The 22,967-nt window shown below is 40.6% G+C and overlaps 4 protein-coding genes and 1 pseudogene across 4 annotated transcripts; 2 read left to right on the forward strand and 3 right to left on the reverse strand.

Annotated features, from left to right (window-relative positions):
• Nucleotides 1-2,833: 2,833 nt before the first annotated feature.
• LOC122035977 (WRKY transcription factor WRKY28-like) lies at nt 2,834-4,127 on the reverse strand. Its single transcript, XM_042595139.1, has 3 exons — nt 3,627-4,127; nt 3,435-3,551; nt 2,834-3,306 (listed from the first exon to the last, which is right to left on the reverse strand). The coding sequence occupies exons 1-3, from the start codon at nt 4,089-4,091 to the stop codon at nt 3,034-3,036; spliced, it is 855 nt and encodes a 284-aa protein (XP_042451073.1). The 5' UTR covers nt 4,092-4,127; the 3' UTR covers nt 2,834-3,033.
• Nucleotides 4,128-5,755: 1,628 nt separating this feature from the next.
• On the reverse strand, nt 5,756-7,609 carry LOC122035967 (heptahelical transmembrane protein ADIPOR2-like). The gene is made up of 4 exons (XM_042595125.1): nt 7,258-7,609; nt 7,015-7,110; nt 6,863-6,923; nt 5,756-6,679 (listed from the first exon to the last, which is right to left on the reverse strand). The coding sequence occupies exons 1-4, from the start codon at nt 7,494-7,496 to the stop codon at nt 5,975-5,977; spliced, it is 1,101 nt and encodes a 366-aa protein (XP_042451059.1). The 5' UTR covers nt 7,497-7,609; the 3' UTR covers nt 5,756-5,974.
• Nucleotides 7,610-7,858: 249 nt separating this feature from the next.
• LOC122035968 (ATP synthase subunit epsilon, mitochondrial) lies at nt 7,859-14,919 on the forward strand. The gene is made up of 2 exons (XM_042595127.1): nt 7,859-8,118; nt 14,732-14,919. Exons 1-2 carry the CDS (start codon nt 7,932-7,934, stop codon nt 14,758-14,760), a joined length of 216 nt encoding a protein of 71 aa, XP_042451061.1. The 5' UTR covers nt 7,859-7,931; the 3' UTR covers nt 14,761-14,919.
• A 1,823-nt stretch (nt 14,920-16,742) lies between these two features.
• On the forward strand, nt 16,743-18,820 carry LOC122035948 (annotated as a pseudogene).
• A 53-nt stretch (nt 18,821-18,873) lies between these two features.
• Nucleotides 18,874-20,323, reverse strand: LOC122035973 (zinc finger protein CONSTANS-LIKE 5-like). The gene is made up of 2 exons (XM_042595133.1): nt 19,474-20,323; nt 18,874-19,367 (listed from the first exon to the last, which is right to left on the reverse strand). Exons 1-2 carry the CDS (start codon nt 20,206-20,208, stop codon nt 19,035-19,037), a joined length of 1,068 nt encoding a protein of 355 aa, XP_042451067.1. The 5' UTR covers nt 20,209-20,323; the 3' UTR covers nt 18,874-19,034.
• Nucleotides 20,324-22,967: the final 2,644 nt, after the last annotated feature.

A 22,967-nucleotide genomic window follows, 5' to 3' on the forward strand; every position in this document is an offset into this window, starting at 1 on the left:
GGGGGTGCAACCATTTCGTTAAAATCTTCTAAGCAAACCGTAATAACCAGATCCATGATGGAATATGAGTTTGTAACTCTTGACAAATGTGGTGAAGATGCTGAATGATTATGGCAATTTTGAGAAGATGTTCCAAGATTGTTGAAACCTGTGTCGACAATTTACATACATTGCGATAGTCAATCAACAATTGATTGGGCACAAAGCATCTGTATAATAGTAAGTCTTGACATATACGTCATAGACACAATACCATTAGATAACTATTTTCAACAGAAATTATCACTATTGACTATGTACAGCCAAAGGATAACCTAGGGGATCCGCTAACTAAAGGGTTAAACAGGGAGTTAGTTGCTATCTCATCGCGAGATATGAGCTTGATGTAAGTGTTGATGCCTATTGTAGGTGCAAAGGAAACCCAAACTATGCTAATTGGATATCCCAATAACTAGGTTCAAAGGTACAACCTAACTACACTGAAAGACAATCATTGTAGGGGAATGACCCGATGACTCAGTGACTAAATGAAGAGTAAGCATTCTTGCTTTAAATGATCACAGTAGAGCATGTGAAAGACTCTCGAGAGATCACCAATGTGAGAAAGAAGTAGGACCGCTTCAAAGAGAATTAGATGCACAATTCTCAGCGCTTCTCACATAACCAAGTATGTTTATAGCACGAACGAACACACTCATGAGACCTGAGCTATATCAAGGAGAGTCCTGGGTGAGATCTCTGTCAAGCTTGCACAAACAACAGAACAGTTCAAAAACATTACATTTATTGATCAGCTAGTGAACACACAGATTTTCTCAAGGGAAGGTTCAAAGGGTAACACCTATCTATCCTATACATGACTCAACTATCGAAAGATATCACATATCTTGTTTCCATTCATGTGGGGGATTGTTGAAAAAAAATAAAAATTTGAATGGAAACATGACTTGTGGGTATTAGTCCCACATCGGTTGAGTGACTTACGACTAATCGATAGTACTTAAGGAGGTGTGAATCAAGGGTCCAGATTACACCAACCAAAGGACACAACTGTATGAAATGGACCATGGTCGGGGCACAGTGTGCCCAACTATATCAGTTTAAAGTTGTCACGAGTCTCTTTTGCGTGTGCATACTCAGCCTATGTGGCTTAGCATGTGACACTCGGCATGTCACTTAGTGTGCTACCTATTGTTCCATGCTTTATCCCACATGAACGAGCCACGTTTTGTGGCTTACAACACATGGCTTGGTGCAAACGTGGCTTACAACACATGACTTAGTGCATGTGAAGCACAAGTGTCATCCATGGATGAGCACACATGTATGACAAGGTGTTAAGCATAAGTGCAAGTGAAGCACTAGTGTCATACATGCATGAACACACGTGCATGACAAACTTCTTTATAAGAAGCAAGAAGGCGGGAGTAAAAAACATAGTGAGCTTGTCAAAGAAGGTGTGCAAGCAATAGAGAATAGAATTCGATGAAGAATTTGTAGGAAAAAAAAAACCAAAGAGAAGAATGATTCCCTCATTTCATCCTTCTTTCATTCTGTCATGCAATTCTTCGCTTGGTAGGTATTTGTAATAGCGTTTTATACGCTCGGTTCGCCACATCAACTTGTGCTAGGTTGTATCGTGGTCTCGCCATTTTATCCTAAAAAGTAGACGTCTAAGCGTGACCTCTTAGCACCGTCGGAAGAGACAAATCTATTTTAAGGAGACTGTCTCACTGCAGGACTTGACATCTTTATTCCTTGGGCGACGCTCCTCATGCAACTCTGACTTAGGCTATATATTTATTTGGCGTCCGTCTCGAGTCATCGGCATCAACACCTTAACTCTACACTCAGAGAACTCACCAATATAACAACTTAACGATAAACCTACTTAAGATTATCAACTTAAGTCATCGTAAGAGAGATAAGTCACTATCGTCCCTATGACAGAATGCAGATAAATGTCCAACTGATTTCAATTCAGAAGCCGGAAAATAGTGCGATTGTAAGTCAAAAAAAAAAAAAAAAATGGAACGGCCACATCAACGGCCCCCTAGAACCGGTCCCATGGATATGGAGGGAGGTAAATATAAATACACAACTGAAAGTGCATAGCCGGGACACTAATCCGAGACAATGACATCCTGAGAATCAAACCTTGGATCTCTCGGTCATGAAATCATGTGCCCTCAGTTGTACTACATCACGAGGATCGTAAGTCAAAACAAAAAAGAAAGTATTAAAGTTTGCCAAACTGTTGGAGCACTGATAAAAATTTAAAGTTACCTTATTATTTGCTGCAGTGTTTTTTGGTTTTCACTGTCCCCAAAATTTTCTCTCCTACTCACCCCATCCGGCAAAATTTGGTCAATGAATTCCGCAACGAATTCACTTGTTTTCGACATTTCAATAACTTAAAGTATAAGATTTTTGAACGTTTCAGAATAATTTTGGTTAGACAGAATTAGAAAATGGATGGATATGTCATGCAGCCACATGAAAGCACTGCCATCTCCCTTTTTCACTTGGTGCGTCTACTCCACAGTTGGTGGCATTTGGACATGAAATTATCTCCATTAATACACTAAATCTCATCTCAAAAGTCAAAATCAGATATTCATGATGATGTCTCCGTGATGCTGGTGGTGGTGAAGCTCTACCAACAGAGTATACAGAAAAGTAGTAGAAGAAAAGGAAGAAGAAGTTGTGTTGAATCTTCTTTCTTCATTCTTTTAATTCGGTTTTGCAAGTGAAAAAAAAGGTCAAACTTGTTGGCGGATTTCTCCCTACGGTTGCTGTTATCAAACAAGAATCAAGACAGAACTCAAATCCATGACAAAAACATTAACTTATTCTTCCTACTAATCTTTTTTTCCAGCAAAAGTCTACAACATGATATATTTACAATCCCTGCTAAATCACTCGCGAATCATGAATCATGATCACCTTCAAACCTTGCCTGAATGAAAGAGAACGATCACCACATAAACTAAAAATTCTAAGCAAATTAACAGGAACCAGATACAAAAAGGATCAATGAAGCATCCTCCCGGAGAGCGCCACCGCGAGCGCGCTCTTAAATGCCGGATCATTAGTTAATGACGCCGCCATCTGCTCCACCAAACTCCGGCTCAGCTCCGGCGACGGCTTCAACCCCTCCTCTGCCTTCTTCGACTTCATCAGACTCACTTCTATAGCCGGAATTTTGGTACCTGTCGCCGGAGGTTGGTGGGGCTGGTGGCCATGGTTGTGCTCGCCTTCGTAGGTAGCGACCAGCATCGATGTGTCCTCGGCGCTTCTCTGCACCTGCAAATTTTCATAAAAACCATCAATTTCGATCGATTCACTTTAATTGACCCGCAAACAACAGCAAAACTTTATGTTTTTTTTTTGTTCTTCTTCATCGATTGTTTTCCAGAAATGAAACCACTCACCTTCTTTTTAACAGGACAAGAAGGCGCAAAAGAGCATCTGAAGTAAGCTCTGGGACATGGATTGTCTCTGGTCACCTTCTGCCCATATTTCCGCCATTGATACCCATCTCTCACCACCTAAATCATCAAATTTTAATTAGGAAACTTGCTACTGAAACAATTAGAACCATTAGAACAGAGATGATCACTCACCAGGCTGGTATCGGACGGATCGGTGTGCACATAAAGCTTGGAAATTTTCGGCTTCATCGTCTCCTCCCTCACTCTCTTGCACGAATTCAACTCATCGGCGCTCGATGTGCTCTCCAAAATTGGAGCTTTATCCCCACTGAGGTCTCTCTTCCTCTTGGAATTTGTCGCAGGAGAAACAGAGCCTCCGTCGGAGGAATTAACGCCGTCGACGACGTCGTTGGAAGGCGTCCCCAGTCGACTTACATGGCTCTGTAGCGCCTTGTACTTGTCGACCATATTGGCCACCATTTCCTTGAGCTTCTTGTTCTCCTCGCTCGCTCGGTCGAGCTCAACCTTAAGTACTTTAATCTGCACCCGTATTTGATCATCGGGGAAAGACGGAGGATCCCCGGGGAAGAAACAGAGGGAGGAGCCGATGGAGAGGTTGAGATCGATGAAAGGACGATTCAGCCGCGCGACCTCCATGATTGAATGGATCTAGAGAGCTTAGTGGATGAGGAAATGTCATATGCTGACTGTTTTAAAGAGGAGAGGAGAGCATCGAGGAAGCATCGCGAGGTTGGCTTCTTCTTGGGGAAAGAGGCGAAGTCAAGGTGCGGGAGGCGGAGTCAAAAGGCATGAGCCGACAAATGTTGACGAAGTGAAAGAAGACTTATTGACTCGTACAATTCGCCAACTGATTGATTTCCCGCATGTTCGAATTAAGTAAGATCCTTGCATTGACATGACCGTCCGTCGGCATTGACCGACAAGCTGCAAAATAAGAGTGGCGTTGACTATGTCTCCGTATGGATTTCGTCAGAATTAGATTGACTTCTTCTAGAAAAAAAAAATCTGGAGAAAATCTTGAAATTTTATTATATTTTTTCCAACTTGGCAACTTTGTTGAATATAGAATTATGTATTTGTTAACAAGCTTCTCTCTAAATGAGACATTCATAGTAAAATATTTAAATTATTATTTAAGTATTTATAATTTAATTTTTAATTATGATATATTTATAGAAATATTTTCATCATATGAAGTTGTAATGAAAAAATATTGGACTTCTAGATGACCAGATTAATCACCTAAGAAATAGTCAATAAGACTAATTAAAATTATCATTTTTTTTTTATAATAAGAAATCTCATTCATTTAGTTTGTAAAATATATTTTAATCACAATACCAGGAATGATTTGTACAATTCACCATACTTCTCTATATTGCACGACACATATTTTATGAGAAAATACAATAATTTTATGAGAATTAATATTTTAAATGTATTTAGTAATCGAATATGTGAGTAATAATTCTGAGAAATTATTTATGTTTCTGAAATTGATGACACAAGTTAAATACACAGTGCAATAATTTTTAATTAGGAGCTTGAAGTATCTAGTCGGCATCTCTATTCGGAATTTTTTTTTGGTTCATCCACATCCAATTTTCATTGGGTGGTTTATCTAAACTTTCCTGTTGAATAAAAAAAATATCTTTATTTTTAAAAATGAAATTTAGATATTTAGAACTTTTCCACATGCATGACTGAATGATAGCGTAGACAAGTCAAACAAGAAATATGTGTGGAAGACACGCTGATTTAAATGATCGTTCCAAGTCAAGATTGACAACCCAGATCCTTCCAAGAGGCAAGATATGTCACCTCGAGGTTTGACTTTTTGAAAAGATATCAAATTCAAAAAATAGGAATGGAAAATAAATGACCATCGAAAATTTGACGATATTCTATCAAAATTTTAATTTTGAATCAATATGTTTATTCTACTATGTACGATTATGTATTTATATTTATTTCCTTCTACATTTATGGGATTGGCATGGACGACAGATCTATTTTTAAAATTTTAAATCAACAAAAAAAAAGGAGATTATTGGACCAATCCTCATCATGATTCTCTTCCGTTAATTCCCTTCACATGTTGAATGAGTTCACTATCCCGAATAAATTGTGGGAAATTAAAAGTCAAATTTTGCACTCGACAAGTTATTTGACTGCGGTCATACTTGACATTGTATTTGCTATCTAAGATTGCAGTGAAAATCTAGGCGTGTTGCAGTTTAAATGCATTGGAAAAGTTTTTGAGAAAGTTTCAGCATGCGGATCATTATCTTAAAACGATCATTCATCCAACTGGAATGTAATATTCCATGTGAATATACCTGCCAAAATGACTGGGCTTCGGTTTCTAGCTACATTTCCACCCGTAATTGTCAGAGACATGGAACAGAGCATCTCCCTGCAGGAGAAGTGTACGTACGAGCTCAGGTCACAGCTCGATCTCTCTCCCTCGTGCCATGATCATTAATCTCGATTGACGACGTCGAATTCGTTTGGAAGAATCACGTCGCGAGGACAGATGTTGCAGTGGCATGTAAATCGCTGCAGGAGGCCATCATTGGCCGGTTTCGCCAATCGACCAACACCTTGGTGGCGAGGCAGTGCGTGAGGGCGCCGACGAGCACCAGAACGTGAAATATCTGGTGGCTGTGTCCCACAAGGTCGAACTCCCCCGGGCGCCACCGCTCCGGGATCCTTCTCACGTACACCGTCGCCCCGGAGGCGTAGGCCACGGCCATGGCGACCTCCAGGGCAAGCGCGATGTGAACTTCGCGGTGGTCCCAGTTCAAGCAGAGGGCGTGCACAGCAGGCACGACGCCAGAGAAGCCCATGGTGAGGAAGAGGACGGCACGGAGGGGGCGGAAGCGAGGGGAGGAGAGGGCTGGGGCGAGGAGAGTGACCACAGCGAGGAGACCGAGAACGGCGATGGCACCGATGTAGGCGCGGCGGGCGACGGGATGGCAGAGGAAGGCGTAGTAGACAGGGGGCACGAAGGAAGAGACGATCATGAGGGAAATGCCGGCGTAGTCGAGGCGCCAGAAGAAGAGGTTCAGACGGGGGGAGTGGCAGGCGAGGAGGTGAGAGACAGCGCTGATGGAGAGGCAGCCCATCGAACCGAGCAGGAAGACAAGTGTCGGCCAACGCGGGACGGCGACAGCGACGTTGTCGAAGTTGGAGAGTAAGGTCGACAGCCACGAGGAGTTATCCTGCAAAAAAGGAATCGAATTTATAAGACACGTACGGCTCCATCAATCCATAAACTCCGGCCGTTCTCTACTGTTCTGATTAAATTGCAAGCAATAAAATTAAGACACGATCGAGTCAACAGCGCAGATATTGCTATGAGGGCATGAAGGAGCGACTACTTAACATTAATTTGAATTGCTTACTGTCAAAATATTTCCTGATATGTTTTTCCACAATGAAGAATCCGATGATCCAACGATGAACCTGCTGACAAAAAAGCTTCCATTTTATTTTTTTTACTAAAGAATTTTCCTGTATATTCGTTAAACAAATGGAGGAATGTGAAAATGCCCACTCGGCGAGCGGCGGGACGACTGCGCCGGTGAACTCGATCGGCTCCATTGCCCACGCCACCGTCAGCGCCAGGAAAAGGAGGAAGCCACCCAAATGCCTGTCAGAGAATAAAGCGTCGATAAAAAATCATAGTCGTCGCATCTGATCTATTCCCCTTGGGCAAATGTATCAATCTAAATTCTAAACATCGCCGGCCGAATAGAGGGGGCTCTAAAAGGTTCAAGGTTGGATCAAGAATGCTTACGTCCACACGTTGACGGTTTCGTTGTGCCAGGCGAAGGCGCTAAGGAGGGCGTCGCGGATGGGCCATTCGGCGCGGTAGTGGCCGCGAATGAACTCGTTGTCCTTGAGAAACTCCGGCAGCTCCTCGTACCTCACCAGCCGCGGCCGGCTCCTCCTCGCCGCTGCAGGTCCCATGCCGCCGTCCAACTCTTTGGAAACCTTGCGGCCGCTCGCCTTCCGACGCCGCGCCTTGACTTCCATTGCCCACCGCGCTCAGTGCCGAGCTTTGTTCCACGCCATCCACCGCGATCCCATCCGATCGCTTCGCTGAGCTCCTCCTCCCTTACGCCTCTCTCTCCCGTTGCCTCGCTTAAAATGCGTGAAGGAGAAATTGCGGACGCGTGAAACGAGCATACTACTATTAGAGAAGGCGAAGGTACAAGTCGTATCCTCACACGTGGCGTGTGTTCCCCGGAAAGTAGACCCTCCATAGAAATTTTACTTTGAATAACAATAATAATAATAATTATTATTATTATTATTATTTGGCGTCGTCAAATTAATTTAGGCCCATCTTAATTTTTGCTTTTCTATAACGGCCCATCACTAAGCCACTCTAAAACTGGTCTATTCCTAGGGTCGAAATCTTACGCATTTCTCTAAAGAGGAACGAGATCATTCGTGTTGCAGCGTGCGATGGCGAGCACTGGTGCGGCGGTGCCGTTCTGGAGAGCGGCGGGGATGACGTACATCAGCTACTCCAACATCTGCGCCTCCCTCGTGAGGTCCTGCCTCAAGGAGCCTCACCGATCGACGGCGGCTGCTCGGGAGAAAGTCCACTTTGCTATCTCCAAATGGGCCAACGGAAAGCCGGAAAGTCCTAGTGAGTTTCCTCCTTCTCTTCTGTTCCCTTTGTAGAATTTTCATGTTCTCCGATTCATGGTTCGGATAGGATCTGCTTAAATCCAATTCGCTAATTCCCATAGTTTAGATCTGTTTTAATCAAGGTTTTTGATCTTTTCATTGTGTTTGACTCTATGTAATGCCACTCCAAAGATTAATACGATTAGGTCCGAAATCATGTATTTCGTTTCCTTTTGCCGAAACTGATCATATAACGTGATCTGTATTAGGATCTTAGTGTGAATCGGCCTTTATCGTGAGCTTTTTTCATGCATTTGAAATGGTTATCGTGTCTTTCATTTGGTCATCATGTAATAATTGTCGATTTTGCATTGTGCTAGTTTTTTGGTCTGATTTTTTGAGTTTATTTTGCCTCCCTGCTCATCTCATCTTCATTGGAGAAGTTTCCAACAATCTACGTCTTTTTTATTTTTGCAACTCTGGTCATGTGCCTTTGCCTTCAAGAGCCACACCAATAACTTCATGGTGGTATCCGTTTGAATCAAATTAGCTTTGGGAAATTAAATTCATCATGTTTGTGGCATAGCTCACTTGCCCAAACGTTTTGGTACGAACATGTTTATGGCTTAAACTCGTTGAGTCGTGTTTAAGATTCACTGTCTTGGTCACACTTGCATCAAATATTGAAATCACTATCTAATGATACTTTTATTTTCAATATAACTCTCTTTGACGTCAATTGTTTATGCATTATGTGAAGCCTCTTTTTTTCTTGAGATAGTCCTTTTTGTTACGACCAGTGTGCCACAGCTAAAGTTTAGACATACTCTATTCGGCTAAATTACAATCTTATTTTGTGCTACTGATCTCCTTCCTTTAGTAACTGTTGATCCCTCTTGTTCTTGCTCTGAATAATTAGTGCATTTCCAAAAAATAGATTTGACAATTCTGATTGTCTTTCTCCAGCATATCCAACGGTTTTTTAGTTGTTATGTAGATTCACTTTTCTTCTCATGCCAATGACTATTTTTACTAAAATATCAAATAGATTAGGCAGAGCCCGTGAGTATTTTTTTTACCAGAATCAGCATCTGAATTTTCTTGTAGCTTTATCCAACTCATCCATAAACATAAGGTCATTAAGGATGCCCATCAGGTGTTCATGATTTGCCATATGCAGCTTGCACAGACAACTCTAGAATGAATTCGATTAATGGCACTATTCACTATTTAATAATTCCTCCGTCTCTCTGTAACACTATGAATTGCAGTCTTACAAGTCCATATATACTGACCCCACTTTGAAATTAGAATCTTGGTTTGGATTGTTATTTTCTCCATCTCTTTCCGTTGCTAAGTGAGAGCCTTTTTGATTGTTGTATCAGTAGGTCCATCTTCAAATTTTCATTTTAAAGAGAGATTGGATTTTCATAAAACTTTTGTGAGGGTTGAAATCGACCTATTTTTTCTGAAGTCTTCCTCATACTTACTGATAGTCAGTCTAATTTCTCATTAAATTTAATTATTAGTGTTCGTATAGGCTCTTGTTGGAGTCTTATAATGAAACCTGAAACCTCATCTCGTAGACTTTCAAAGCCACAGAGTGACACATTCTGAAATACACAATATAATAAAAGATCATAAGAGCAATATGATGTGTTGAAACTTCCAAAGGTGAATCTGTGAATAATAGACAATTACTATATGATATGACTGATCAATTTTCTTTAAATCTCAGGATTACCCTTGGTGATAAATGTTGTGGGATTATTTGTGTACATGCATACCATTTTTATCAAGTTTTTGTTCATCAATGGATGTGGACTTTAATCAAACTACATTGTATCCATATTGGAGATCTAACACCCTAAGCCGGATACCAAGATCCCTGATTCCTTGTTATGGTATATAAATTTTAGAAATTTATGGTGTCCATACCTAGTTCTTTACTTAAACATTAATATCCAAATCCAAGTAACAGAGATTGGAACTAGTGTATTTTTATAGTTTCTGAAACACTAGAGATGATTTGTTCTTGTGATCTTTATTATTATTATTTTTTATTTTCTTCCAAGACTAAACTCCGCCCATGATGACCAGTCATGGCCGGTCCCAAGCCCGGATAAAGGAGGAGGGTTGCGTTAGGTTGCCAGCCAGCGTCAAACTATGGCAAAATTTCATGAATGAATCCATTAAACTATTGTGCTAATGCTAGGTTGTTCCCCGGAAGGAACGCGTTGCAGGGTCCGACTGTAACGTCTCGGCAAGGACCGCTACATCTCCAGAACTCGGGTGTAGTGATAAATATGCAAGAGTTCGCGTTACAGGGTCCGACTGTAACGTCTCAGCAAGGACCGCTACATCTCCATGAGAACTTGGGTGTAGTGTTAAATAGGCAAGAGTTCTCACACCATAGGTTAGATAAGAACAAATATGATAGGAAAACTAATAATCTAAGATTTGGAACATGGAATATAGGAACTCTCACTGGTAAATCAATGGAGGTAGTAGATATGATGATTAGGAGAAAAATTAATATTTTATGTGTACAAGAGACAAAATGGACAGGTGAGAAGGCAAAGATGATAGAGAACTCGGGTTTTAAGTTATGGTACACTGGAAAGAGTAAAACAAGAAATGGAGTGGGTATTATTGTAAATAGTTTGTTAAGGATGAAGTTGTAGGAGTAGTTAGAAAAGGGGATAGAATTATAGTCCTTAAGATAATAGTGACAAAAGAAACTATGAACATAATTAGCGTATATGCACCCCAAGTAGGATTAGATGAAGCTACCAAATCAAGGTTTTGGGAGGACTTAGATGAAATATTACAAAATATTCCGTCAAATGAAATGATTTTAATAGGAGGTGATCTAAATGGGCATATCAGAGTGAAAAATGAGGAATATGAGAGAGTACATGAGAGTTATGGGTTTGGAACGAGGAATGAGGAAGGGAAAATTATATTAGATTTTGCGATAGCATATGACCTTATATTAGCTAATACGTTTTTTAAGAAAAGAGAAGAACACTTAGTTACATTCAAAAGTGGGAATAATAAATCGTAAATTGACTTTCTTATGGTTAGGAAGAAGGATAGAAAGATTTGTAAAGATTGCAAAGTCATTTTTGGAGAAAGCTTAACTACCCAACATAGGGTAGTACTGTTGAATATACGTCTCAAATATAGTATCAATAGAAAGAACATATATACAATTCCTAGAATTAAGTGGTGGAAGTTAAAGGATGGGAAGCAAAATATATTTAAAGAGAAGGTAGAAGTACAAGCATTAGGTGAAATATACGATGACTTTAATACAACATGGGATAAGATGATATCAAAGTTGAAAATAGTAGCTAAGAGTGTACTCGGTGAGTAAAGGGACATGCACCACTAAGTAAAGAATCTTGGTGGTGGAATGAGAAAGTACAAGAGAAAGTGAAGGATAAGGAATTATATATTTTAAGAAAGAGGAAAATTTTAAAAATATACAATAGCCAAGAAAGAAGCTAAGAAAGTAGTGAGTGAAGCGAAAAATGAAACTTTTGAACGGTTATATCAAAATTGGATACAAAAGAAGGGGAAAAAGATATTTATAGAATAGCTAAAGCGAGAGAAAGAAAAACAAGAGATCTTAGCCAAATAAAATGTATTAAAGATGAATGTAATAGGGTATTAGTAAGCGATGAAGAAATAAAAGAGCGGTGGAAGAGGTATTTTCATCAACTTTTTAATGAAGGTTTAGGAGACCAACTTAACTTAGGTAATTTAATTAGGTCAAATGAGCATCGAAATTTTAATTTTTATCGTAGAATTCAAACTTCAGAAGTAAAACAAGTTTTAAATGAGATGCACAATGGAAAAGCCGTTGGACCAGATGATATTCCGATAGAGGTATGGAAGTGCTTAGGGAAACAAGGTATTGAATGGCTTACAAAATTATTTAACATGATATTGAAAACGAAAAAAATGCCTGATCAATGGAGGATAAGTACTCTAGTTCCCTTATATAAGAATAAGGGAGACGTACAAAATTGTGCAAACTATAGGGGTATTAAACTAATGAGTCATACTATGAAACTTTGGGAAAAAGTAATAGAAAAAAGATTAAGGAAGGAGACCACAGTGACAGAAAATCAATTTGGGTTTATGCCGGGAAGGTCGACAATAGAAGCTATACATCTTCTTAGACAATTAATTGAAAAATATCGGGAGCAAAAACAAGATCTACACATGGTATTCATTGACTTAGAAAAAGCGTATGATAGAGTCCCAAGAGAAATTATATGGCGAATTTTAGAAAAGAGAGGTGTTAGCGTAACATATATTGAACTAATTAAGGATATGTACGAGGATGTAACGACCAGAGTAAAGACTTCAGGCGGAGTAACTGAAGCATTTCCAATAAAGATAGGGTTACATCAAGGATCAAGTCCCTATCTTTTTACATTAATTATGGATGAACTCACTGCGCACATTCAAGACACAGTACCGTGGTGCATGTTGTTTGCAGATGATATTATTTTGGTAGATGAGACACGTGAAGGAGTAAATGCTAAGCTAGAATCTTGGAGGGAAACACTAGAAGGGAAAGGTTTTAAGCTTAGTAGATTAAAGACGGAATATATGGAATTTAAGTTTAGCAATATTAGAAGTAATGAAACAATTGTTAAGATAGGAGAGGACGAGTTGCCTGGAACCGAGAAATTTAAATATTTAGGATCATTTTTACAAAATGATGGAGGGATTGAGAGAGATGTCTTACATAGAATACAAGCAGGATGGGTGAAATGGAGGGGAGCGTCGAGTGTTTTATGTGACCGTAAAGTACCTCTTAAACTTAAAGGTAAGTTCTATAAAACCGCAGTTAGACCTGCTATGTTATATGGAGCTGAATGTTGGGCTATGACTCGAGCACATGAGCAGAAGATGAGAGTTGCAGAGATGAGGATGTTAAGGTGGATGTGTGGACATACGAGGATGGACAAAATAAGAAATGAGAGCATTAGAGAGAAAGTAGGAGTTGCATCTATTGAGGAAAAACTCAGAGAGACACGTTTAAGATGGTACGGACATGTACTTAGACGACCAATAAATGCTCCAGTTAGGCAATGTGAAACTATGATAAACATGCATATAAAACGAGGAAGAGGAAGACCAAAAAAGACTTGGTTAGCAACAATAAAACAAGATAAAATTTATTTAAATATAGATGATGATATAATAGGAGATAGAGCTCAATGGCGTAAAATGATTCATACAGCCGACCCCACTTAGTGGGAAAAGGCTTGGTTGTTGTTGTTGTTGTTGTTGTTCCAAGACTAAGATAGACATCAAACTACTCTATTAAACAAATAATCCCATGATTTGGATGTGCACTTGAAAGTTGAATAGCATTTGATTGATTGTTCCAGCCACTACTGAAGTTCTCACTTCAGCATGGTGTCTTAACAATGTATATCTAGAGGTGATTCTTTAACTCCATTTGTTTTGGTTTGTTATGCTAGTTAGAATTTCTAATAGTTGGATTGTTAATTGCTAGCATTGGTAGTTGAAGTGAATGAATTTCTGTAAATAATGTTCTGCATGTAATGCAACGATGACAGTTGATATGATGGCAATAGTTCAAGATAGCCAAATTGCTTCCTTTATAATGCCTGATAGGATCATCTGTGCAACTTCAGTGACACTTCAAAGTTATTTGATCACAAACTAGTTTATCTGTGATTGCTGATGGAATTTTTATAGTTTTTTTAGATAGTGATTCATAGATGATTAAAAGATTATATAATTACACAAGTGAAATTAATTTGTGTTTTTGAAATATGAGGAAAATAGAAGACAAAAAAATTACTTTATACATTTTAGAATGATCTTAAAGATCTATGTTATGGTCACTGCCTTACTTTCTCGTATAATTCAACTCCAGATAGCAGCCTCACTCTTCTGATTGTATTAAGATAGGTGGAGAACATGAGTCTTGGTGACATAAGTTGGAATTTCATGAAACTGAATATAGCTGCTTTAGATGTATTGGCTAAAGATCGTAAGACTGGTATGCAGAGCCAACTGGTATAGCATTTCTGGGTATTTACCTATCAATTGATCTTAGCAGTTGAAAATACTGGATGTCACATTAAAGAAATCAGCAGCACGAATAAAAGAAATAACTCTGTTTTTGGTTCACTTGAATAACTAGAAACTTGAATAACTAGAAGAGGGAAAAACAGGGAAAGAAAAGTAATACAGAAGATATATAACAACAAAACTTTTATCCACTAAGTGGTGATGGCTATATGGATCCTCAGTAATATAGAATATATATGAAAGAAGTCCAGCCATTGTTGGACTAGCTCGATGTAAATGTGATGACTCTTAATTGACTCTTAATTGCCGTGGATATTTCTTACAAAATCATTCTTATTGTTAGTTAATGCCAAGATTCACTTGCAAAGACTTATTTATTCTTCCGTTTTCCTTTTTGGTTCATCTCTAGTTTGCTCACTGTTCACAATTTGCTATTCTTGGTTTTCAAAACTACATTGAATCATTTATGCTAAATGCTTCTTAATGCCTTCTGAGCACACGCATTTATAATTATTTCTATGCTAATATGTTTGTTTGCTTATCAGCCATTAGATCAGATTCAGCAGAAGCATGAGAGCCGAAGCAACTATGGGTTTCACCAACAACTCAGTTTGAATATGTTTTTTTTTTTCCAAACAATGGTCAAACCGTAACATGTTTATGGTTGGTCTTTTCTGCACGCAGAGAATAATGTTAAATGTAGAATTGCTACATTTAACACCATTGTTGTTTCCTTCGTGATGTTTGAGCCGTTGCATAGTCGAATAGACTAATAATCACTAGACTCCCCTGCTCCTTGTCTCTCATTCAAAAGTTGCTGGCAGCAATTGAAAAATACTTATTTGGTTGCCTGATAAGAAGCACCGTTTTTTCTGCCAGTAATAAAATAAATATTTTTCGATGGGCGTAAATGCTTACCACGGTGTTGCCGATGGATACAGACTTGGACCGTTAGACGAGATCTTTACGGGCACAAATTGGATGAAGCAAGAGATAATATTCATGCACAAGAAACTACAATTAATTTTATGACGCTACCAATCCATTTCCATAGTAATTGAGATGCGGTAACACTCCAAAGTCTAAACTATGGTAGCATGTTACGTACCACATTACTCCATATAATGAAATAAAGCACAATCATTATTTGCTGGGAAAACAACTCATTTCACACTAGCACTTGTTACATTTTTATACATGTCACTTGATCATCGGATACTGTTCTCAAAATGGCAAAGTTGTATCATTTGGATAAGCACATAAGAACACAAAGAGAGGCTACATAGTGGAATGAATTGCAGAAAAAATTAAAAGCCTAGCTAATCCACAGCTTAATGAACCTTTTGATCATCTCCCGCCGTCCGGGACCCCATGCACTTTCTTCAACCTCAAGATAAAATCAATTTGCAGACCTTTGCTTCCGTCCCAAATCTCCTCCTACCCAACGTAACCTGATACGGCAATTAAAAGTGACAGCGCCACGGCTTCTCTCACTCTCCGGTCAGCCTTCTTCTCTCCATGCCTATATTCTGTAATCCAACCTTGTCCCTCGTTGAGTCGCAGGAAAACGACCCCAAAAAGTTTGCATGCTGCTTCTATGTAATCGGTGAAAATGGACCACTGATGAGATTACTTATTTGCTGACCGCAAGACCTTGAGAGGAAATTCCAAACCGCGAACTGACCTGCCGCGTCAGGGAAAGTAAATGAGAAAGAAGATGTTAGTAAACAAACTGGGACAGGTCCCCAACACGGTCACTCCAATGCTAAAGTTAATCAGGGGGTTGAGTAGCGGTAATCAAAAGATAGTGATGAGGAATTGTAAAAACAATGGGAGTTTCTTTTAGTACGAATAATGAGGCATATCACTAAAATAGGCCAACCAAATTGACACCCTGTCGTCTTTCTCAAATGGTACCGATCAATTCTGTGTCTAGATGGTGAAAGCATTCATTGTACAGGGCGCACAAAAGATATCTCAATGATTCCTTGATAATAATTACGCATGGTGTTAAAAAAACTATTGGGCTGATGGTTTGTTAGGGCTATTATCCCTTAAAGGTAGGCCTTTTAGGGCTTTAGGGTCTGATGGACTCTCGTGATATTTTTATAATGACTTTATTTGATCGGACCTCCATCTCAAACAAGGTCTGATCGACTATGAAGAACTCAATATTAATGGGGTTGAGTTAACTTTCGATGATTCAATCTCTCAAGTGATTCCCATCAACTCTCCCAATAAATCCAGTTTGACCTGATGAGAAGAGTCAAGTTTGTCACCTCCACGAGTCGACCGATGGAGAGCGTCCACTCAGAACATGACAGAGTAAATGCTCGTTCGACGTTTTCAGCCGAACTTGCTCGGGGAGCCTAGAGTGGCTGTCCGAATGATTTTTTAAGTGTTCGATCAGGACTCTAGGAATTGCGCCTTTACTCTCCCTCGTTGAAGGATTAGGCTAGTCTTCACGATCCACCTCTACGGGCTAGCCCAAGGTTAGGCTGTTCAAGTTAGCTCCTTTGTAATTTTGACTGTCACGTCCTTGGGATCTTGACCACCATGCCCCTTGGAACTTTGACAGTCACGCCCGCTGACCCGTCTGACTTCCACATTCGCATTGAAGGTCCCACCCTATCTGCCGTATCACATGCCATGGATTCAGTAGAGGAGAGTGTTTGTGTTCCTACTCCTAAATTACTAGTTGGTGTTTCACTTGCTGGTCGCCCGACAGCTGAGTTCAGCAGTCGGGAAAGAAGAGAAGAAGCTGAGTTATTAGAATAGCATGTTTCGTCAGGCTAAGGCTTTTGTGATCTCTGCTCTTGGAGAGTTTGCTGAGATTTGCCAAACTAAACAGGTATAAACTATAAAAATACGAATTACTTAAACTGAGTAATGTGATGCCAAAATGGATATCTATTGTGCTATGTTTCAGGTGAGGCAAAGGTGAGGGCTAGTTCCAGAATAGGAAGTGGACTCACTGATGAAGCAACACTAAATGAGGCCAGCTTCCTTGTTCTTGGCAGGTCAAGGAACTTACCAAGAAGGTGAGTCCTGTCACAGCATGTTGTAAGTTACAAAGATAAGTTGATTCTTCTCCCTAATGAAGAATTAAACAGTATCAACAATCATTGGAGGACTGCTCGAGTACATGCAACAGCGTGACCCCAGCTTCTGGCGGAGGCTGTCCTCCATGAAGCTCTTCTTTCCTCTGCCTGGCCGAGGACTAATGGGCACGGAGAGTGAGATTTGTTCTTCTTATACTGAAGACTTGAAGCCTTCTTGTAGGTGCTTTAGCTACGATGAGATTCGCGTCAGACAAGTAGCTTTCGTGCAGGTAGGTTGGGTGGAAATGGATTAGTGATAATTTTTTTGATGTGTCCAATTCATTTTATTAGCTCTTGATCGTGGAAACCAGACAAGCTGGTGGGGAGGGCCGGAGGGGTGGATTTGCTCAAGTGTTCAAGGGGACCCTTCGCAGTGGACAGAGTGTGGCAGTGAAAAGGCTGACCAAAGGAAATGTAGACCAGCAGAAGGAGTGAGAATTTCTGATTGGGCTTGGCATACTTGGACATATCTGCCATCCGAACACAACCAATTTGATAGGCTGCTGCATTGAGAACGGCCTCCACCTTGTTTTCGATTTGTCCTGCAATGCCAGTCTAGCTTCAGCTCTGCACGGTGAAGCTTCTGCCTCATCTTATATTTACTAGCACGTAGTCAGGAATATGAAATTTACTCGGCTTCAAACTGCTTTAGGTAAAAGTGGCCAGTGAGGTACAAGATCGCCATTGGAGTAGCCAGAGGTCTGCATTACCTTCACAAATGCTGCAGCCATCGCATTGTCCACAGGGATATCAAGGCGTCTAATGTTTTTCTCGGTCCAGACTTTGAACCCCAGGTGGAGCTTCAGCTAAACAGAAGATGTTAGTGAAAATTGTAGGCTTGATTAGCATCTCATTGTCTGTCGTCGTCGTTGTCGTCTCAAGTATCCGGTAGAAGGCCAGTGGACACTTCAAAGCAGAGCTTGCTAGTGTGGGTAAGTGAAACAACAATAATCGTCAGGTAATCTGCCTGCCCTTGGTGCTTCAGCTATATGAATCACTCACTGCTCGTCAATTTGAATGTCAATCAGGCGAAGAAGCCGCTAATGGAGACTGGAAAAATAGATGAACTGGTTGATCCTGTATTCCAAGGTAACTACGACAGAGATCAGGCTCAGAGACTAGTCCTTACAGCTTCCTACCGTGTGAGACAATCATCATTTTGCCGACCATATATGACTGAGTTCAGGCTAGTACCGACTCAAGTTACAACTTTGAACCAGTTAGATTTTCTGGCCATGCTGATTAGAATACCATGTATTGGAAGGACCAGGATTCGATTCTGTGGAAGCACTGCCACTGACTTGGAAAATCCCTGAGTCATAGCTCGATGAGGATGAGAATGAGATGGAAGATTATGCTTCCCCAGCAGACTAGCCTTTTCTTCTCTCTCTATATGCTTTGTTTTTGAGAAATGATTTCTTTGCTTGCAGTTTGTGATATTTAATTTAGAGCTTGACTTGTAAATTATGTGATAATGATTCACTTTCTTGTGTTGTTTCACCACCAATCCAATAGAGAGACACCAAGGAATCGAGAAGAGACATGAGGAAAAAATACCCCAAATAGTTAAAAAGCCCTCCAAAAAATGGAACATCAAGATTCGAGCGCCCACGGCATCGGAAGGTTTACAGCTTATTTTTAGGCATATATACATATATAATATGAGGAGGAAAAGGGCGAAGGAACAGAGGGTGGAATATGGTTGCGTCTTACAAGTTACGAGCGGCGATCGATCGATCGCTCGCTCTCAAAAGGATGGGACGACGCCGTAGGCGGAGTCCGCCATGAGCGCCGCGGCGGCGGCGGCTGCGGAGGAGTAGATGCAGTCGACCTCCGGCTCGATGTCAGTCCGCTTGACAAACCGGCCCTTGATCCGTGGCCGCGTCTCCGCGTACGCCTTCCGCGACGCGTACCGGATCGTTTTCTCGAATCGACGGTTCTTTCTCTTCTCCCGGTATCGCATCACCCTCGTCACACGGTCCATTTGCTCCGCCGCCTTCCCGGTCACTCCAGGGCAGGGATTGCTGACGTCCACCATCACGCTGCCATTCGGCACCACGCCGACCTCCGAAGACGACATCTGCTCAGATTCGGGAAAAGAATTAATCAGGCGGGTAAGTAGATATCGTATAGTGAGAAAATTATGCATGATAGATCATAGATGTGAAGCGTTCTCGACTATTTACGCTATGGCTTATGGAGTGGCTGGTGTGGGAACTATAGGAGGCCTTGGACGTAGCGAAATCGAGTTCTATGCAGCCACCCAATGGGACCTGGAACGACGGAAGAGGCGGGACTCCACCATCGTAACTGGCCGCCTTGGTGTGGATGGGAACCACGCTGTCCGACTGGGTGAATCGGGCGTTCGTCGAAGTGGCGTACTCCAGATCCAGGTACGGATCTACATCCGAGAAGAAATAGTCTGTTGATTTGAGATCAGCCGCCCCGATCAAACTCTTGAAGCTGGTATGCCCTTGGGACGAGAGGAGCCAGGAGGCCGCCGCCGCAGCATCCACGTCGTTGTTTCCCTCGACCGGGAACGAGCCACCGCTTACAGCGGTGGCGGCGGAGGAGGGTTTGAGTTGGACGTCAGAGAGGGGCTCGACGAAGGGTACGACCGGGGCTCGTTCGTGACGGCCAGCGAGGGTGTTGGCGGAATGAATGTCGGCGTCGCAGGCGCGGCAGAGAGCGGCGGCATCGGCCTTGCAGGTAACGACGGCCGGCGCCTGATCGCAGACCTCGCACACCCAGACGCGCTCGTGGTGGGACGCCACTCCGTGCACGCGCGCGTCGCACCCGCGGCAGAGGTACGCTGTGTCCGCTCGGCAATAGACCCGTGCCGCGACCCCCTTGCACGAGTCGCACCGCCGCGGGTCCAGCGCCGCCCAGTACCCTCCCTTTCCTTCCGCCTTGCTTTCCATTTCTCTATTTCTTCTTCTTCCAAATCTCAGTTATTTGTTTTCTTTGGGCGACAGCTTAATTTTGCTAATTTTACGAGGTTAAAGACGACGACGACGGTATTTGTGCGTTCCCCGTTATCTTAACTCTCGGGGCAAATATGGCAGCTTAGCTAACTCTCTGATGGCACTGCTGCCGTCATTCCCACCTCGGTGTTCCGCTCCAATTTAACCAACACGCTTGCCTTTCTCACAACTCCTCTGGCTGACTATAACCGTGTAACGGAACATTGGATCGTCAGGATGATACGTTGGAGCGGGATGGCCCAACTAGCGTTGCAGGCGATCCGAGAGCGAATTGGCTAAAAGGCTGTGGGACCCGCGCCTTTATTGGTCGAGGAAGGATGGTGGGACGGGGGGACCGCGCTTTTTGGGGCGACATGATCGTCCAACATCGTTTCTTCTCTCCTCTCGCTTTCACTGCGATTACTTATCAACTTGATTTTGCGAGGCCTCGGTGGCTGGGACAGATACCGCCAAACTGCTGTGTACCCTCCGATCCACGATCCGGCAGTCGAGGTTCGTTCAGCGGCCCTGTTAGGGAGCAAACTCTCTTTCTCCATTCAACCAATGACAAACCGATCGGCAATTTTCTTAAAGTATTCGATCATTTTGCAACATTATTTCAAATCTTCTCTCGACACGTAGGCTGACTACTAATAGTATATTTTAGGCAATGGAGTTAAAATGTCGTTAACTATCAGGTTTCCTAGCTTAATTAAATTCCCTTTAGATAGCAACCTAAAGGACTTTCTTTCTAGAGTGTGGTTCCTGAAACGTTCTACAAATCAATATGTTTTGAGTTGAAACTTCAACTTGCCTTTCTCGCACTGATAGAGGTTGGAATTGCTTGATGAAAGCAATATTATATAGTTCATTGTCTTTCCCTCATATGCAAACTACCTTCTAAAGCAATATTTAAAAGTGTAAGTCCTAAGATTTAATATACATATATGCAATCTACTTTCTAAATTAACTTATTAGATTAAAAAATTCATACTAATTGTACAAGTCGATATTTATTGGCTTAGCTTGTAATTTTCTGTCCGAGTTTAATTATTCACTCGATCGTAATATGAATTTTAAGATTTATGTGTTGTAATTCTTAAACCTGATATCAAATTGGGTGACATTTAAGTGCATGGACTCCATAATATTATAAACCTTGTTTGATTTCAAAGAGGTTGGCTCATACAGTTGGAGGATAATGACAAAAGGAAGGATATGACGGGATAAACTTGGATGTTTCCGGTTGATGAGGCTGGCGATCCAGAAGATTACGTTTACGTTATATATCACATCGAATTTAAAAAATGCTTAAATGGTGAGTCAACCTTTTCCATTTCTTACATAAAATGACATGCATGCCCTTTATATATGCATCTCTGAAATCTAATCCTATTAAGTGTTTTTGTTTTGTTTTGAACGATCCAATTAAAAATACTAGTTGGGATTTGATATTTGTCATGGTTAATTTGGTAGTGATGTTTAATTTATTGCAGTAAGTCACAGGATGAAACTTTGTTTCCAAAGCTTCTCTATATATCTCAGATCATTGTTTGGCAACAATCAATAGGATGTGTTGATACTGGAAACTGGGAAAAAAAAAACAATCCAATTGTAACTACATGTAACTTGTTTCAATATTGTTTCCGAACTTGTAATAAATTAAATTCCATATTTTCTTATCCTAACCTTGCAATATTTTGGAAGCATGCATAATATCGTGCTCTTTCATTCATGGATAACTGCACTATCCCAAGAAATCTTAAAGCACGAGTGGCTTGTTTACTTGAGAGGGTAAGTGTCTAGTAATGACTATTATCATATCTTTGGTTCAAGACATGTTGAGTTAGTTTGAAATGCTTGTGTAAGTATATATAGCTAGGGTACAAATTGTTAAATCCGAGGCAAAATTGGTAAACTAACCAGGTCTTTGCAGTCATTTTGAGTCATTTTGTGCTTGTATTATGATACTAGAAAGATATTTACCATTTAGCATCTAGGCCAGTGCTATACTGCTATTGATTGATCAAACTTCGCCATGTGGTCGAGTGGTTGTCCATGATAACCGAGAATGCATTTTACAAATTTCCTGTATCTTTGTTTCACTTGCTCCTATGTTATGAACCTGAGTAATATATATAGAGCATCTGATTCATTTGCACATTCACTTAAGCAGTATCAACTGTGTGTTGTGATAACTATTGTGAAGTCATTCGTTCCTATATATAACCGATGAATATATAAATGTGCACATTTTTCAAATTTTTGCCTATCCTATTTATCAATTTATATGTTCACTTACTCATTTGCTATCGGAGTAATAGAAGGGTATGCTTCTTTCACATATTCACTAAAATGTGTACGCCAAGGCATTTGATCCTTAATGAATAACCATGAAGAATTTTTCAAGGTACCATATAGTATTCTTCTTTTAGTTAGATAACAAAAATGATTAGTATTCAATACTCCTTTTTTTTTAAGTATTTTCTTTGAATTGTATAAAGTCAATGTTTAAGAATTTCACTTAATTTGTCCATTAATTCTATCAAAAGAGAGCAATTTTCTTTTTGATAATGCATTGTATGTAATCGATCTAAAATAGTTGTCATGAACATTATACTTGTCATCAACATTATACTTTTTGCAATTCAAGTGCTTGTTCAATGCTTACTAATGAATTTTATATCAGTTTTTTTGTTATAATTTTTTAAATTCTA

This window comes from Zingiber officinale, unplaced genomic scaffold, assembly GCF_018446385.1.
Source record: "Zingiber officinale cultivar Zhangliang unplaced genomic scaffold, Zo_v1.1 ctg127, whole genome shotgun sequence".
Lineage (NCBI taxonomy): Eukaryota > Viridiplantae > Streptophyta > Magnoliopsida > Zingiberales > Zingiberaceae > Zingiber > Zingiber officinale.